General features: G+C 42.5%; 1 protein-coding gene across 7 annotated transcripts in view; it reads left to right on the forward strand.

Moving 5' to 3' along the window:
• Positions 1-18933, forward strand: part of GABRR3 (gamma-aminobutyric acid type A receptor rho3 subunit) — a 52715-nt gene that overhangs the window by 12757 nt on the left and 21025 nt on the right. For all 7 annotated transcript variants that reach the window (XM_030581341.1, XM_030581377.1, XM_030581331.1 and 4 more), the window contains exons 5-6: positions 12670-12737; positions 15638-15861. In XM_030581341.1, the coding sequence (XP_030437201.1) occupies positions 12670-12737; positions 15638-15861 (292 nt within the window). The remainder of the gene's footprint in view (positions 1-12669; positions 12738-15637; positions 15862-18933) is intronic.

Consider the following 18933-nt stretch of genomic DNA (forward strand, 5'->3'; position numbering starts at 1 on the left):
CAGCTAAGAAATTTTTTATCTTTACTGTTACAGATAGTGCAATGTTTTGATGATAGAATTCTAACATATCCCCCTAAAACTGTGCTAATAGCAATTAGCAAATTCCTGAAACTCATCAGATTTGTTTTGAAGTTTTTAAGCAAGTTACCAATTCCTGAGTATATTGAATTGGCATGAAGTACTGAATTGAAAAAAACCAACCTTATATTTTTGGTTTATTGGCCCTTGGACTCTGGTGTTACTGGTTTACATGATTATTTCTTCCCTGTTTAATTACATTATATGTGAATAAAAAAGGTATCACAAGGGGTTCTCATATTACACTAAAATCGACAAAGCTGCCTTGCTAAAAGGCTTTTGTAAACCAAGGTCAGCAGTTCTGTGTTCGTGATTCATTGAAACGGGCTGGCCTGCTCCATATTATGAATACAAAATAAAATATACAAGGACAGATTCTCAACAGCTGTAAATAGGCATAGACTTCAGAGAAGTCAATGGCTGTAGGCCTATTTACACTAGCTGATAATGTGGCCCACCATATGCGAATCATGGAACCGGCCAGTAGCTAATCAGAACTATGTACTTGCAGTGTGTATAGCTAGCTATAGTGGGAGTAGTTTTTTGGAAGAAGTGCTGCACAGAATGCAGAGTTATTTAAGCTGGTCTTTGTAACGGCGCATGCTGGCTAAGGCAGCCCCCAGGCCCAACATTCCTATTACTGTCTTGGCCCAGGATTAAAGCACTCTGGGGGGTTGTAGTTCCTGGATGGATTAATAGGAACTGCAGCCTATAGCAAGAAATGCTGGGAAAGGGCTATAAATATGCTCCCCTTCACTCCATGAAAAAGAGACCTAGAGAAAGAGATTAGCAGCACCACCCACCACTGTTACTCTTCAGCAACTGGGTCTGAGCAAGACCTAGGGTGGGGCTACCAAGAGAGAAGGAGCGTGGGATGTAATGAAGAAGCCTGGAAAAGAGGGAGAGAGAAGGCCTAAGAGGCAGACAGACAAGCAAGCAACTCAGGGGCTGTTGGATGGGAAGAAAGAGTGAAGTGGGAATGTCTGAGGCTGGAGCAGATGGCTACTTTATTGTTTAGGGCTTCAGGGCCTCAGGGTCATGGGCATCATTTCAGAAAAATTCTAGGGGGGGCAAAGTTGTGTCAGCATGTAGAACATTATATGTGATGTATTATATCTTGCAAAGGCCAGGGTAGGGGGGAGGAATGGAGCATATAGACCAATGAAAAGTCTGTGGGAGGCCAAACAAAGATCTGAGCAAGGGCAACTGAGTCTGCCCTGCCTCATAGCAAATGATGCCCCATCTCAGACTGAAGGCTTTGGCAGAAGGAGAACATGGGCCCACCTATGCCTCAGCACACCCTCCAAGAAGCAATGTGCTGATACCCCTGTAACCAGTTGGTTGTCTCAGAAGGGGAAAAGTTCCCATGGTCCCTGGAAGGAGGGTTGTGGCTCAGAGAGCAAATCGAATGTAGGCTTTTTGTTTGGACATTTTCCAGTGGGCTCTTGTTTACCTTGGGAAAGGAGGAGTATTTTATTCCAGCTGGAGGTCTAAAACTATCCCTGACATGGAGAGGGAGATTTCCAGCCAACAGGGAACCTGAGACACCCCCATATCCTGAAAGGGAAGACTAAGGCCTTGGCTACACTGGTGCTTTACAGCGCTGCAACTTTCTCGCTCAGGAGTGTGAAAAAACACCCCCCTGAGTGCAGCAAGTTACAGCGCTGTAAAGCGCCAGTGTAAACAGTGCCCCAGGGCTCGGAGCGCGGCTCCCAGTGCTGTAAGCTAATCCCCACGGGGAGGTGGAGTACATGCAGCGCTGGGAGAGCTCCCTTCCAGTGCTGGCGCCATGACCACACTTGCACTTCAAAGCGCCGCCGTGGGAGCGCTCCCGGTGGCAGCGGTGTACAGCTGCAAGTGTAGCCATACCCTAAGCAAGTCTTGCTTTAATAAGCAGGATTTGGCCCATGACGTGCAAACTGGACGTGGGGCAATGAAAATCTCCTGGTCGTGGTGGACTGGATAGCTCAGGGGATTGTTAAAAATTGCTAACTTAAGTCCAGACATTAGTGACTGAATATCATTACTGTCTGATGGCCGGCTTGTGGTCTTGGTCCATTTTCCAACAGGCAAGTCTCCTTATCACAATAAAACCCCACCATGATGTTCGCTGAAAGCTATTTCTGAAAGACAGGCGAAGCTAGTAATCTGAAATTTATCAGTCAATGGCTTTGCGAGTTACCTCGGTGTCCCTCTCTCCTGCTTTTCCACTCAAGGAATTGTAATTTATGGAAAGGCTATCTGTGGAAGGAAAAAGCATTTCCATGACAGCAGACAGTTCTCCATGAAGTACTCTATAAAGCTGTCTGGAGAAAGGTAATTCTGTTTCACAGACTTTGATATTTCAAAATCTTATTTTATTACGATTAGGAATGAAAACCAAAAATGCCTAAATGCTCTTGGAAAGGGGATGGAGCCACAGCTATGGGACACTACACCTGGCTAGCTACAGATCCTTGAAGCCCTGCATTCCCCAGCAGTCCACAAACATTTCAGTTTAGCCAAATCTGCAAACGTCAATGAAACAAAGTTTTGTCAGAATTTTTCCAGCCAGCTCTAATACAGTTTCACAGGGCCATTCCACAAATCAGTATTTCTGGTGTGAGTACAAACTGCTTTCAGAATGCACACTGTGATATACACATTTTAATTTTTTTCACAGGAAGCATTTCTTTTGGTGCCTGGCAGCTTTGTTTTCGTTTTTGTCAGTCCTGTCCTCTTATTATCACATGGCTAGTAATAGGGCCTGATCTAGTGCCCATTGAAGTCAGTTGGAGTCTTTACATTGACTTCAGTGGGTACTGATGATCATATTGCCATGGGTGAATACACACATACTCAGTGAGGAAGATGGTAACTTATCAGCCAGTGGATTTGCAAATATCAGATTACTAGTTATACCTCTGTCTTTCAGAAGTAGCTTTCAGCAGAACAAGGAGTCAGCTGTATCTCCCTTTCCCGCTAACATCCGCAAGAAATAGTGATGTGGGTAGCAACATATCTGCCATATCTTCCTGTTCAGAGATTTCCCAAATCTTCACAAGAGGGCTGTTAATATCTAGAATAGTACTGGCTGCAATTTCTATAGTGGTAAATAAGAGTAACACTGAGAGGCTATGGGAATTTCTAAGAGTAACAGATGAAAGTCTCAATAAAATGATCTGATTCACTCTTCGCATTACTCTTTGTTATATGCTGGTGTAACCCCATTGAAATCAATGGGGATAGGCACAGACCCTGCAAGCCCAGGCTGCTGCGGAGCTAGGTGGGCGAGCTGGCAGGAAACCAGGCAGGTTTGGAAGCCTGTTTGGGTTCCATCAGACTTCAGTGGGGTTATGCCAAAACATAGAGTAACGCAATGGGGAATCAAGGCTTCACTGGTAGTTAATACACAGTTGTGACATCACCAAAAGGGCCAAGCCTCAACTAACTAATCAGAACATGACTTTGGATAGGGTACCCTAATTCATCCCATGACAGGAGAGATACAGGATATGCATTTCCTTGAAGGAGATTGACTTTCATCTAATGCTGCAGTGTATAGCAAAGGGGAGCTTAAATACATGCTGAGATGCAATCGGTGATGGGGAACATGCACTGTTGTTAAAGACACCAAAGGAAAAGAGTCAATACGAACAATACAGACTAGCTTAAAATATAGGTTAGTTATTATTGGGAGGATGTGAACCGTGTGCAGTACTATAATTATTTCTGGAAGTTGGAAATTGGACTAGTATTACTGAATAAATCTGGAGACAGAGAATAGATTTTGCTCTCTTTAATCTGGATGTCATCACCATGGGTCTCTGCAGCTCTGAACACACACAAAAACCAACCAAACAAAAAGCCCTCCTTTAAACATCACTGTGGTCTGATAGCATTAAAATTGCCATTTGAATCTGTTCTATAGATTATTCGCTTACTAACTGAATGGTTTGGCCTGTTTTATTTTAAAGACTTTTTTCTTTTGAGTGGTCAGGTGTTTTCTGGCTATGGTTTCTCACTCTGGCCATCCAGGTGACTGAGGGGAATTGGTGGTGTGAGGTGGAGGTGCAGGAAGCCATGAAATACTAATTAGTGGGGAAACAATCTGTTTAGGATGCAGTTCTTTCCAAACAGTAGAACTTTAATTGTGTCTCTCTAGAACCCGAGTGAAAAAGAGGAGGCGCTACACTAAAGTAGCATTGGAGGCATTCTGGGCTCAATTCACTATTGCCCTGGGGCATCATTTACCCCAGTGCAAAATAGGTGCAAATGCCACCACTCTGATGTGGTAGCATATTTTAGCAGCTATGCAATGACTATACGAAGGTCAGGGCCAAGGTGAATTGGGCCCAGTGCCTCCAAAGGCACCCCAGGGTATGTTGGTTAGTGTCATGTGCTACCCCCTGAAAGTTATAGCTTTAACTTCCTCCAGTGAAGTTCTGCTGGAGAGCATGGAGAGCATGGAGCCCTCGCCATTGTAAACACTCCTCTCTGGGGACGACTGGCTCTACCAGCATAGCCTGTACAGCCTGCCTAACTACAGCTGCCACCTGCAGAGCTACCTTGGAGTGGGGAAGAGACTGCACCTGCACAGCATCAGCCATAATCTGGCTTTACGATGGGAGAGATTTACAGCACTTTGGCTTTATGCATTCAGAAGCTGATGCTTTTTTCAAGCCTAACAGATAGAGCATCTCATTGCTGTGATTCCTGGTCGACTTGTATCTGTCACACGCACTTGTGCTCCATAGCATGATTTATTCAGCTCAGTTAGCTGCATCAGCTAACAATACTGAAGCGAGGGGTAGGAGGAAAATCAGGTCAGAACAGTTGGGTAAAGAGCATGGATTTTAAAAACAAAAGAATTTTTTAAAATAGGTCAAATTCTGCCCTCAGTTACACCCCGTTGGGTTTCCCAGGTGTTACAGCATGGAGCTGTGCCCAAAGATTTTGGTAACGCAGCCCAACTGAGTCTCATCCCACAACAAATAATCTTCCCTTTACTTCGGGGTAAGAGCATCTGGCTATGCACGCTCCATCAGCCTAAAGCTCACAGAAGTTCCCTCTGTCAGGGGAATTCTTTAGTCCAGTTTAAGTTCACTTTGCACTGCCTATGTCTGTGGCCTTGTGGAGATGAGAACACCTATTTTAGGCTGACTGGGCCAAATCCTGCTTCACTTACGTAGGTGTAAATGTGGTATAACTCCACTGTAACCAGTGATGTTATTCTAGATGTATGCTGGTGTAAGTGCAAGCATAATTTATCCTTCTGACTCTTACCAAATGATCTTTTTAAAATTCAGTTCTGACTTTACTAATTTATTAATAGATTAATTTGCATATGTAAACTGCACAAATAGGATACATCAAGCTGACTCAAACTCAGTAGGCGATTAATGTGCTGTTTCTACTTCTTGCCACAGAATGCTTCTTTGCCTGCAACACATTATAAAATGAGGTTATGTGAACCAAACCTATAATTCAGAACATAGCTCTGGCTGTACTCAAACATTAAAAAAAAAAAAAGACTCAGTGTTATAATGCATTTATTCCCAAAGCTTGGCTGTCACATTGTTTCCTTGGCTGGATTTTCTCTTTGCTTCTGTTTCATTTCATAGTGCTCTTATAGTTTGAGAGTCACAGATAGGCTGCCAAAAACACCCTCTCTCACACACAGGACCTGTCTGCTCCAAATTAAAAAAAAAAAAAATGAAGGAAACCATTGCTTGGGGCACCTTGAGTTTGCAATTCTTGTACAACCTCTTGAGTCAAAACAAAAGCCACCAGAGACATTTTATAAGCGTTAATTGCAATGGCTAGTTGCAGCAGCGAGGAGCAGTCTTTATCTTAGGTGTGGCTGGGCTAGAGCAGTTTAGAATAAATTTTCCCCAGTGTGGGCTCAAGAAGCCACAAGCGTGGCAGCTGCACTTCATCCAGTCTTCCCAACTCCATCCCACAGTGCATTGTCTAGTTTCAAATTTGGGAATTACCCAGAGTGACCAGATGTCCCGATTTTATAGGGACAGTCCCGATATTTGGGGCTTTTTTTTAATATGGGCTCCTATTACCCCCCACCCCCCATCCAGATTTTTCACACTTGCTGTCTGGTCACCCTAAAATTACCCCAAATCTCTGCAACAATGCTGAACATGCTGGATTGTCGTTCAGAAGTTTCAGAATGGTACAGTGTAAGAGTGAGGTGAACCCATGAACATCAGTCTGCACTAACTCAATACACAGGGAATGTATTACATTTGTAAGTGTAATATGCAGAGTTACACTCTTAAGGGTTTGTGCCGTGTGTATGCAGGCCATTTCAAAAGTTAGTGCAAAGTAAACCCTTTGTGTTTAGACAAGCCCTAAAACTATTTGCTTCCCAAGTAAAGGCTAGCGTCAACAGAAACTGTTCAATTTGTGTCATAGTCATAGAGCATGTGCGTCTGTCCATACAAATATCCCCCACTGCTTGAATGCTGCCCACTTCCCTGATGCCATGATCTACACAACTTCCCCTATCCATTAATCTGCTTAAATTGCCCTCTCCCCTCCTCCCCCCGCCACATGCTAAAACAATTTAATCTGCAGTATGGAGGGAGGCTAAATTATGATTCCACATGTCATTACCTCCTATTAGCATTACTTGTACCTATATTGCTTCTGTTCCAATTTTTAGATAATGTTTTCATCTCTTAGCTCATAGAGCCGTACTAATCAGTCCTGATGAAAGGTTGAACTGCTAGGAGACCCTGTTCCTTCTTTTATTGTCCTTTTGAAAGCCAGACCAATGTGAGTGAGCATGAGGTCTTCCTCTGCCAATAGGAGAGCAGAAAGGGATTATGTATTTAACAGCTGTACAGTAGTGTAAACCTCATCCTCAGAAATGGTGATTGCTTAAAAGTAGTGTCATGTTACCCATGGAAAGGAAAGGAAAGTCAGTGTGTTCACATGCAAATCTTTTAATATCTTACCATGCCCTTTTAAAAATATCATGGCCTCAAGTCTCCTAGCTGTCTGTTAGGTATTGTGGAACTCTTAGAAAATAATCCAGCTTGGACTGCAGGAGGAGGGATAAAATAAATCGCATTGCTCACACCATGCAGAACTTCCACAGCGTTACTTTAAACTCCAGGCAAACGATCACTTTCAGATATCAAAATGATGTTTCCTGGCCAGCTATGATCTGCGGTGTCACCAGTCAGACTGGCTTGACAGACAGAACTCTCCCATTTGAGACAGGTGGTTGGAAAGAGCTGCTCTTTGAATCCCTTTTAAATAATCTTCCTATTTAGTGTTTCTTAACTACATTATTTGAAAGGCTTTTTTAAAAGTCACTGTCTTGCTCTGCCATCACCCTCTGAGGACTTGCTAGAGTCTACCACACACCCCCTCCTTCGACTGATCTAGCATCTGCCTCTCTCCTTCTCTTTGTTCAAGAGCCATCTCCTCTGAAGTTTCTACTACTTGGATGAGCCCTCCTGGTTCTTCTGTCCTCATTAACTTTCCAGCTTGTTTCAGTTCTAGCCTCAATTTATTAATTTTTCTCACCTTTTAATTTGTTTAAATTTGCGATGATTATATATTGGGTAACTATTTAATTTCTCTGTGCCTCTGTTTCCCTACATGTACAGTAGAATTCTACTTATCCTCCTTAGTGAAGCGTTTTGAGATCTACAGATGAAAAGAACTATCTAAGCATAGTTATTGTGATTTAAGCACATGTATGGTCTTTGTCCACATTTACACTGGAGTGGAACCATATGTTCCCTATTGCACACTGCACATGGACCTGCAAGATCAAGGCTTGAGTGTGTAGTTGGTCGTGTTAAGGCTTACCATGTCTTTGTGAGGGCAGCCTTTAGAGAGCACGATAACCCTCACACACTTAAGAAATACCTGAACTGTAATGTGTGGTAATATTTAGCCAGTAGAAGGTAAAAGTTTCTGTACGCAGGTGGCTTATCTTTCCTCTTTCTGTTATCAAGTGTGCCCTCTGTCTCAGTTTCCTCACAGGTCATTTTACTGGTTGGGTAGTTTAGTTTACTCTTTCAGCTAAATTAGAATAACTCCGTCTCTTCCAAGGCAAGCAAGAGTCCAATGGAAATCCACTGCAAAAAAGGGCTCCAGCCTGTAATTCAGCACCTAAATCTTTTCCTCTCTGTGTCACAGCCCTCCATCGCAGGTCTCCAGAATTTTCCCCTAGTGATGGAGGGAGTGAAGGGGGCTTCCTCCCACCCTCTTTTGTAAGATACAGCTTTGACAGGAAACTAGCACTCAGTTAACATTTCAAGCCCAAGACCACCTTGCCCAAGACCTCTTCCTTTACTCTGTGCCCAAGACCTCTTCCTTTACTCTGATAGTCCTCTAACTTCCATCCTAGGCCTTGCCTACTTCTGGCACCATCCCATCTCAAATACTTCAAACAAACAGATGGACAAGGATAAAATACTCTTTATTACTGCCCCCTGCCCCCACTCCCAGCTCTATCCAACCCAGGGAACTGTAACAAATTCCACAGTACTTTCTTCTCCCTGTGGTTTCCTTACCCTTCTATCCACCTGACCTCCCTCCTAGGCAGCCTCTCTGGCTCTTTTCAGGAGGGAGCATCATTAGGTCTTACCTATTTCTTGTCCCCTGCCTTACCAGAGGGAACAGGAGTATTTTTATATGCCTGCCCCTTTCCCGGTATGCATTGTTGCTGAACCTACAACTCCCATCAGGTCTCAGAACTCGGGGGGTGAGCTATGCTGGGTCTGTAGCCTCCTTAAAAAGCCAACATACCCTGTTACAACAGCATGCAACTGGAATGGTAGTGGGAGCTTGGCAAAATAGTGATGCATTCACTGTTGGAATATTGTAATATTGTAATATTGTAATTTTTCCAAACTGGAACAAAAAAGAAAGGGTTAAATTATTTCCTGGGTAATGAATGATCTGAGTATCATGGCACTGTGGAAAGATCAAAGCTTCTGGAATTCACTAGCTGAGTCTCCTAAATTCTACATGTTTCCTATGGAAATGCATGTGCAGTACAGCAACTACATGGTAAAAGGTATAACTGCACAAAAATGCCTTAAAATTCTCTAAGGTCTGTCATAGGATTTTGTCATTCCTACCATGTAAATTGACCCTAAAATGCTGCAGAATTTGTGAGGACCTACATTTAAAAAAAAATTACGTAACTTGCATATGCAGCTATTATCTTTCACTCAGGCTACTGATGAAAATAAACCCCATGAGAGAAACATTAGCTTGGTTTAAACCTTTTAAAATAAATAAAATGAAGGAGAACTGATTCCACGAGGCAGGACTTGTTTGCATAAATATAAATCCAGCTGAAAATAATTTGGATTTGCTGCTGAGGAGTAATTATCTTGAAAATCTGCGGAACTTCCATTGTGAAAATCACTAATCCCTGTAAAATAACGATTTGTGGAAATTCTCTAGCAGCAACTGGAGCTGCTCAGTTTAATGAAAAAATCCTCTTGCCCATCCCCCCGTTTTGTTAAAATAGGAAAATAAAAACCTGGATTTTCTCTCAATACTATTTTTAAATGAAATTAGTGCTGGTGCCTCATTGTCAGCCTAAGACACTGAATTTATTAACAGCAGCATTGTGGCATAGGCACCAGCAGCACAAGTTTTCCCTATGCTGTCTCATCTCTGTACCTCTACCCTGATCAACTCCACCTCCAAGAGAGAGAATAGTTTATTCTTTCTCTTTTAGGACTCAGTCCAGTGCCATTTATATCAATAGGCGTCTCTCCATTCCTTCATTGATTAACAAAGCCAGAAGGGATTATGATATTCATTTAGTCTGACCTTCTGTATAACACAGGCCATAGAATTTCACCCAGTGACTCAACGACTTGTGGTTCAACTAGAGCCTTTCTTTTAGAAAAACATCCAGTCTCAATGTAAAGAGTCCAAGTGATGGAGAATGTATCCTCCCTTGATAATCTGTTCTGGTGGTTAGTTACCATTGATTTTAGCGGAAGTTGGCTCTAATAAATCCAGAAAGCCCTGAACAGAGAAGCACCAGTATGCATTTGTTTCATGGTAGGGGAGGGACAGGAAGACCCCAATTCAGCAAGGTACTTAAGCACATGCTGAACTCTAAGCATGTGAACAGTTCCATGAAATTAAAGGGACAACGCGTGTTTAAAGTTAGGCATGTGCTTAAGTACTTTGCCAAATTAGCGTCAAAGTGAGTGGAGAAGTCTGCACTTCCTACACCCAGTGGATTAGAGCTCTGTGAATGCTTGATCTGCCCTACCTCAGAGTGAGGGGTGGGGTTAGGCCAGTGCAGAGGTGAAGTAGTGGCCAGTGAATCCATAGCTACATAGATTTACCAACCTACACACCCATTTGAGGCTGGAGACAAAGCATCTGCAGAAGCTACTACAGCCTCCAGAGCTGGCAAACAAGAAGCAGGAGAAGCGCAGAGAGGTTTAAAGGGGTCAGATACAAAGTATTACATTTAATTTTATGTAAAGTCTCTTCATGTAAGCAAAATCTCTCTCTTGCTTTTTGTATACATAAATTAGTTAAGAGCGATGAAAATAATGCATACTGTATTGAGGTACATTCATTTGCATTTTTAAAATAATTTATTAAGCATCAGAGATGTGAAAATAATATCATCTATGGTAGTGGTTCTCAAACTTTTATACTGATGACCTCTTTCACACAGCAAGCCTCTGAGTGCAACCCCCCCCCCCATAAATTAAAAACACTTTTAATATATTTAACACTATTATAAATGCTGGGTGCAAAGTGGGGTTTGGGGTGCAGGCTGACAGCTTGCGACCCCCCATATAATAACCTCGTGACCCCCTGAGGGGTCCCGACCCCCAGTTTGAGAACCCCTGATCTATGGTTAATAATTGTTAAATGCAAATGTCTTTCCTTTCCTCTCATGTTGAACTCTCTTTGACTTTCTCCCACATCCTCAGCTCTTTTTTTCCCCTCTAGTTCAAATGTTCTGATAGCAACAATGTCTCAGCCATATTGCAGAGGCATACACTGTTGTCTTGGTTCACTGGTTCCATGTTACTGACTGAGGTACTGATTCTGCAAATGCTTTGGCACGTTTATAACTCTACGCAGGTGAGAAGTTCCATTGGCTTCAAAGCCACAATCCTACAAACGTAACATTATTTTATTTTAGATGTACGTTGCACTTACGGTGCTCCCAGATTCTGCTCTCAGTCAGACTTCTGCAGTCCCATTAATGTCACTGTCTCTACTCATGTGCTTGAAGTAAAGCACATGCTTAATTTTTTTCAGGCTTGGTATCTTTGCTGTAAAATATATACTGGATAACTCATATATATATAAAGCATAACTGTTAGCATTGGTCTGGAAACCTTAACTTCTTCATTTCCTGACCTGTTTTAATTTTAACTGTAATGTTGCACTTTTTAATATTTTGTAATACCAAAAAAATCCCTGTATGTGTCAGTGGCAGTCACCTAACTATTCTGCCTCTGTTTTGTAGATGCATTTTTAACCTATATGTGCTCTCCAGAGCTCTGAAATTCAGAATAGTGGGCAGAATGGGAGCTTTGACTTGCAAAATACTTGATTAGGAATTTAATTTATTTATAAAATCTTACAGCAGTTAAATTAGTATCTATCTATCTTCTCCCATACTCTCCCTGGTCATCACAGCCAGTGTCTTTACTGCCATTCCGTAGTCATATAATAGTTAATGTTTCTGTGAGCAGATTTTCATGATGTGGTGGTAAAAATATGGGAGCTATGTCTACCTTATGCTTGCATGCTCTGAAGTGTCCCTAGCCTTTGTTTGCCAGAAGCTGTGAATGAATGACAGGGGATGGATCACTTGACAATTACCTATTCTGTTTATTCCTTCCGAAGCACCTGGCATTGGCCAGTGTCAGAAGGCAAGATACTGGATTGGAGGGGCAATTGGTCTGGCCCAGTATGGCCATTCTTATGTTGCATTGTTATTAGTACCAGTGTAGTTGCACCAGCACTGAGAAACAGATTAGAATATGGTTTTACTTAGCAGTCAGTGAGCAGGTTTCCCATTTATGGGACGTATATCCATTTCAAGGTATTATAGGACAAACTTATTAGCTACCTAATACAGTTACTTTAGGCATATAATAAATAATTTTCTTTAGAAGGCGGAGGAAAAGTTTTCACTATTAAGTAGTCTTTACAAGCACTGGTATATTTGATACTGGTATTTATGTAAGTTTTCTGCAGGGCCATTCTAATAAGTTGCGTAAGCTTCAATAGTTTCAGAATCGTAAGAAAACTTTTTTTCACTCACCAAACTTCAGGGTCATGCTGTAAATCCAAGTCATACCCTGTGCTAGATTGCGAAGAGATCACTGAAGAACATGTGCTTATTTGATCAGATTTTTAACATTAGGTTTTCTTTCATTGTCATTGACGTTCTCTTTTGGTTACTAAGGTTGGATTCAGTGCACATACCAGTTTTAAAATTAATTCAAGGCAGCACATGTGTGGCGAGGCGGTGAGCAGTGCAGGTTGTTTAGGTTTATATTAACATATAGGTATATATGAAAAACATTTGTCACTTCTGGTCATATTTTTTGTTCTGCTGTTTTGAAGGGTCACCAATACCAGTGGGCATTGATGTGCAGGTGGAAAGTATTGACAGCATTTCAGAAGTTGACATGGTAAGTTTTATCACTTAAATCCTGTCACTAAACTGATGGAAGGCAGAATTGTAACCAAAACTCTGGGATCACATAGGCTTCAGAAATAACCCTCCAAGATTCTGATGTAGAACCAATATAGTTAAAGAAGTAGAATCCTATAAGATTATATTATCATATTGATACATGAAAGTAATTTTCATTCAAATTAATAGATGCTACATGTAAATATGTGTTAAATGTCTCTTGTGTGCCAAGGGACAAAGCACTTAATAGCCTGTTTTTTCAAAAGTATTGAGCGCTCCATAGTTCCTGTTAAGTTGAGGGGGAGTTCCTGGGTGTCACACACCTTTGAAAATCACTCTGCAAGCCTTTAGCTTTTGCGGGTCCTGTGCACAGAGGCAACTTTCATTCATTCTGCATTACAACTTTATGTCCTTGACTTGCACTAAGGGGTTTTCTCTCTCAAAGACACAATGCCTACACTGAGCCTTGTGTCCCTCCGTTGCTGAAGCACTAGTGCAGCATCACCAGGGCTAGCAGTGGTCTTAAGTGGTAGTGTATACTGGCCACCCGCATTTCTACCACTATGCCATATAGACCTACTGTTAGCTGGTAGGCAGATGCCAGTATCTGGTATACGTTAGCACTCCCATCATTGCTAGTGCTAGTGGAGCTGCAATAGTGACACAGCAATGGTGGAAGAACCTGCCAAAAATCTTACTATGCACACAGTCTTGGAGAGGGAAAACCTCTTACTGCTAGTCAAGAACACAAAGTTGTGAACGCATCCTATTCGTGCCATATTCCCAGCTTCACTTACATTAGTGCTGCATCGTTTAATCCTGGAATGCCCACACAGGTTAACTCAGAGTAAAGAGCACATTTACAATATTAGTTTCTCACTTCAAGTGTAGTTTTAGGCCACAGGCCCTGATCTTGCTATGGGATCCATTACTCTCGTGAGGGGTCCCACTGAAGTCAGTGGGATACCACAAGAGCTCAAAGGTCCATACTAGTAGATCACATTACAGGAAATGATTTTGGCTGAAGTTCTCCAAAAATATTCATCCTGAGGCAGAGACCCAACTTGGAAAAATTCAGCCCAAATGGTTTAAGTTTGGCAAATTTATAGGACACAGAAAACAGGTTCTTATAATGGGAAGTGTTGGGCCATATTAATAATAGGTGGTGCTGCCAGCCCCACTGTGTAATAGTACGTACACACAAACCCATTCATTCATTGTGAGTTATAATATGTTCCTCAGAGTCCAGGTGCCAATATTTTACATTTTTGAATCAAATTCTGATTTTAGTTACCATGGTGCAAATCTGGTGTAAACCCAGTAGATTTACATGAGTATAACTTGAAATCAGAATTTGCTCTTGTATATTTTAGATAATAGGAACTCAGTTATTGGCTGCAAATGATAAAAATGAGGTGTTAATGTGACATCAAGAGAAAACAGCAAAAAGTTCAGTGGAAGGGCTGTAGAGTAATTTCAGTTGCTTTTATCCTACTTACTAAGGGTATATCTACATCTACAATTTTGTAGCGCTGGTTGTTACAGCTGTATTAGTACAGCAACCAGCGCTGCAAGTGGTGTTAGATGTAGCCACACTGCAGCGCTGTTGGGCGGCTTCAAGGGGGTTTCGGGGAACGCGAGAGCAAACCGCGGGAAAGCAGGTCTCCTTCCCCGGTTTTGCTCCAGTGTTCCCCGAACCCCCGAGCAAGCAGGTCTCCTTCTCCGCGGTTTGCTCTCGCGTTCCCCGAACCCCCGAGCAAGCAGATCTCCTTCCCCGCGGTTTGCTCTCGCGTTCCCCGAACCCCCCTGCAAACGGGGGGGAAGGAGACCTGCTTGCTCGGGGGTGCGGAGAAGGAGACCTGCTTGCACGGGGGTTCGGGGAACGCGAGAGCAAACCGGGGAAGGAGACCTGCTTCCCCGCGGTTTGCTCTCGCGTTCCCCGAACCCCCGAGCAAGCAGATCTCCTTCCCCGTGGTTTGCTCTCGCGTTCCCCGAACCCCCGAGCAAGCAGATCTCCTTCCCCGCGGTTTGCTCTCGCGTTCCCCGAACCCCCCTGCAAACGGCGGGGAAGGAGACCTGCTTGCTCGGGGGTGCGGGGAAGGAGACCTACTTGCACGGGGGTTCGGGGAACGCAAGAGCAAACCGGGGAAGGAGACCTGCTTCCCCGCGGTTTGCTCTCGCGTTCCCGGAACCCCCCTGCAAACTGCTGGGAAGGAGACCCGCTTGGGGGGGGATTCGGAGAACACCGGAGCAAACCGCGGGGAAGGATACCTGCTTGATTACCAGAGAGGCTTCCTCAGGTATGCTGGGATACCTGCTTATTCCACGGAGGTCAAGAAAAGCGCTGGTAAGTGTCTACACTTGATTACCAGCGCTGGATTACCAGCGCTGGATCCTCTACACCCAAGACAAAACGGGAGTACGGCCAGCGCTGCAAACAGGGAGTTGCAGTGCTGGTGATGCCCTGCAGATGTGTACACCTCCTAAGTTGCAGCGCTGTAACCCCCTCACCAGCGCTGCAACTTTGTGATGTAGACAAGCCCTAAAATGCTGTTTTCCTTTTGGGACTGTTTTATATTTTGGGCCCAATCCAACAGCCCATTGAAATCAGTGGTAGTTTTGTTTGTGTAAGAAAGAAGTATGGACTTCAAAACCAGGCCCTTTGTTGGCTGAACTATATGTACCACCTAACCAGGGCAAACAGCAGATATCTCAAGATATCCTCCATCTGTGTTGTGCTCTCACTGCGTGGCTTTGAGAATTCTGCTCTTGAAGCTCAGAGCAGAAGTAGTTCAAAGTCATCAGGTTTGATTAGTTGTACTGGTTATTATTGCTGTATTCAGAACCAGGAAAAAAACACATGCATTTCTTCCTCTTAATTTTCTTTATGCAAAGGACTTCACAATGACCTTATACCTCAGACATTACTGGAAGGATGAGAGGCTTTCATTTCCTAGTACCAGAAACAGAAGCATGACCTTTGATGGAAGACTGATCAAAAAGATCTGGGTACCGGATGTATTTTTTGTCCATTCCAAAAGATCTTTCATCCATGATACAACTATGGAGAATGTGATGCTCCGAGTGTACCCTGATGGCAATGTACTCTTCAGCCTAAGGTAAGGACAGTGATCCCCCCTATAACTATCAGCAGCAAAATACTACATGGCTGGTGCCTGCCTGGACAGAGCAAGCACAGAAGTTGTCAAGATGAGAAATTATCTGAGATCCTTGTGGTTAAATATGGAGTTTTCATAGTGGTTTATTTTTTTATTTGTTCAATATGTTGGGGTTGTCACAGGTTCTGTTGCATATAAGGTGGCAGCTCAGGGCTGACCCAAAGACACATTGGTCCTTTCCAAATAAGGAACCTTAAACACCTCTTCAAGATTCTGAGATGTGTACTAGCATTAATCCCTGTTTTCACTAAGGAGACCCTGGGAATTGGTGACCACCTGTATGTCAGTACCTAAGACAAGCTTTATGTCAGCTAATGTGATTTGCCAAGAATTTGAAATTCCTAGTTTACTACTATGAAAATAAATTCAGAATTGAGATTACAGCTTATAAAATTTCCCGTCATTCCCCTGTTAAACATTTTCTGTTGTTTGCGTGGTGGGATGGTGGAAATGTTTACATCTTGTTCATTTTTTTAAAATTTACATGAAAAGACATCAGATATAAGAGACTGCTACTACTAAAAAACTGCTACTCTTAATGAGAGAGACAAGATGGGTGAGATCTTTTATTGGCCCAACTTCTGTTGGTGGAAGAGACAAGCTTTTGAGCTACACAGAGCTCTTCAGACCTTCGAAAGCTTGGCCCTGTCAGCAACAGATGTTGGGCCAATAAAAGCTATTACTTCACCCACCTCGTGTCCCATATCCTGGGAGCAACACTGCATACTACCATTAATGTCAATGGTTGTATTAATATTGCAGTACTTATTGTGCATTTCTGTCCAGTGATTGCAATAAAGTCAGAAATTGCTAACAGAGAACAAAATTTTCCCCTTGGCTCTGCATTAATGATGTCAGTTCTGATATTTTTTCTCTATGGTACCTGCACAGCATTGCCATAATATCATTAGGAGTTCCACACATACAGTCAGAGTAGATTATTGGAGTTTATAGCAACTGTGCAGTGCTTAGAATTGTTAAAGAAACCCTAATTTCCCTACAAGAAATTGGCTGATGTTCTAGACAATAGCTGCATCATTAAACTTCCCCTTATTATCTGCAATGTCTTGTGATTTTTTTTATTGAGGAGTCTTATGTACATTGCATAATATGGCAGAGATGATCTTAATGGATGAAATTTTCCCCAGTGCAGGGGCATAGAGATTAAATTTCATAGATTCCTACACCAGAAAGGATCATTGTGACTGTCTAGTTCAGGGGTCGGCAACCTCTGGCACGCAGCTCGCCAGGATAAGCACCCTGGCAGGATGAGCTAGTTTGTTTACCTGTTGCGTCAGGAGGTTCGGCCGATCCCAGCTCTCACTGCCCACGATTCGCCGCTCCAGGCCAATGGGGGCGGTGGGAAGTCATGGCCAGCACATCCCTTGCTCACGCTGCTTCCCGCAGCCCCCATTAGACTGGGACGGGAACCGTGGCCAGTAGGAGCCGCGATTGGCCGAACTTGCTGACGCGGCAGGTAAACACACTGACTTGGCCCGCCAGGGAACTTACCCTGGCAAGCTACGTGCCAAAGGCTGCTGATCCCTGGTCTAGTCTAACCTCCTGTAAAAGGCAGGCCACAGAGTAAATATAGGCCATAGACATTTAGAGGCGCAGCAATTATTACTTCCCCTGCTACCTGACACTGATAGTTCTTAGATCTCCCCAAGCATTTCAGTTATTTGTCTGGAGAGTAGTAGTCAAATATATGTATATGCATGCATGCACGCACACACACATACACATTTAAACAGATTGCAAGATTTTTATGTCTGCCAATCACAAAGTCCTGTAGGAGACTGTCTACTTCCAATTTAGTGCAGTATACTTCCTTGTGTGAAATCGATCAAAGGAAACATTCTTTGTTTTAGAATGATTAAGGTCATACAGTGTGTCTATAGCCTCAGCTATATTAATGCCTGTCTTCTTAAAGAATCATATGTTCATAAAATGCATCTTTTGATATCACATCCTAGGTTAGGCTGTAATCCATATCCTTATTTGTGGAAAATGTGCATATTCCACAGACTTACCTACAATGTCCAGAGTCTAAGATTTCATGTTATTTTAAAAAATTCTTGATAATCTTATCTTCATTCTATCAATCAATATACAGCTGCTGGTTTATTGAATCTTCTGCAGCTACATAGACTGAAACAACTGCACCCACAGAGGTACAAATTTTATACATCATTTTAAAGAAGTGTCAACTTCAAAGCCTTATTTCAACCACATAAGTTCATACACTTGTAAATGTCCATCCACAATGCAGTCACCAGCCATGAGTCATTGACATTCAATTATAAGCACAGTAGAATTCAGTTTGGGTTTGCCACTGGAAGATCAGTCAAACAAAATGTCAAGCAGGCTGTGACAGCACAGGAAAACTTAATGATAACTAGAACTATATACGGTATTTGTATTTGAACTGCTGCCTCTAACCTTTTATTAAGTTTATTGGCCATAATGTCAGGGACACTGATCCTCCACACGTTCATGGAAAAGATGATTTTCAAACATGCATGCATAAAAAATATTAAGCATTTTTCCATATGCAGTCCCCAGTGTGAGTGGGTGGAGCTTGAAAATCAGGGTTTATCTTTCTATGGAATTATATTTTATAGCCTTTCTAGTTGTGAAATTACCCTCCAGAAGAATATCCTCTGTACTGATGTCTCCTTGGCTCTGGAGTCAGAAAGACTGGAAATAATAGTGCCAAGAATTCTGAACTTCCCCTGTTGGTCTTGTTAAAGTGTAAATTTTGAAGTATAACCAGTTATGAAGAATTCAAAAGTGATAGCAAGCAACATGAACTTTCAGTGGTGGAAAATGGGGAGCCGGCCAATGGAGAGATTAAAAATTGGGGGTGAAATAGTAATAAGAAAATATTGTCTGTTTTTTTAAAAAGTCTCCCACTAGTTTGGATTTACCTTTTAATCAAAAAAGAGATTTTAGAATATGTAATTCTAAAAGCCAAAAATTAGAAAACTTTTGAAACCCCTCAGTGATTCC

The sequence above is a fragment of the Gopherus evgoodei genome, chromosome 1 (genome assembly GCF_007399415.2).
Source record: "Gopherus evgoodei ecotype Sinaloan lineage chromosome 1, rGopEvg1_v1.p, whole genome shotgun sequence".
Taxonomy (NCBI): domain Eukaryota; kingdom Metazoa; phylum Chordata; order Testudines; family Testudinidae; genus Gopherus; species Gopherus evgoodei.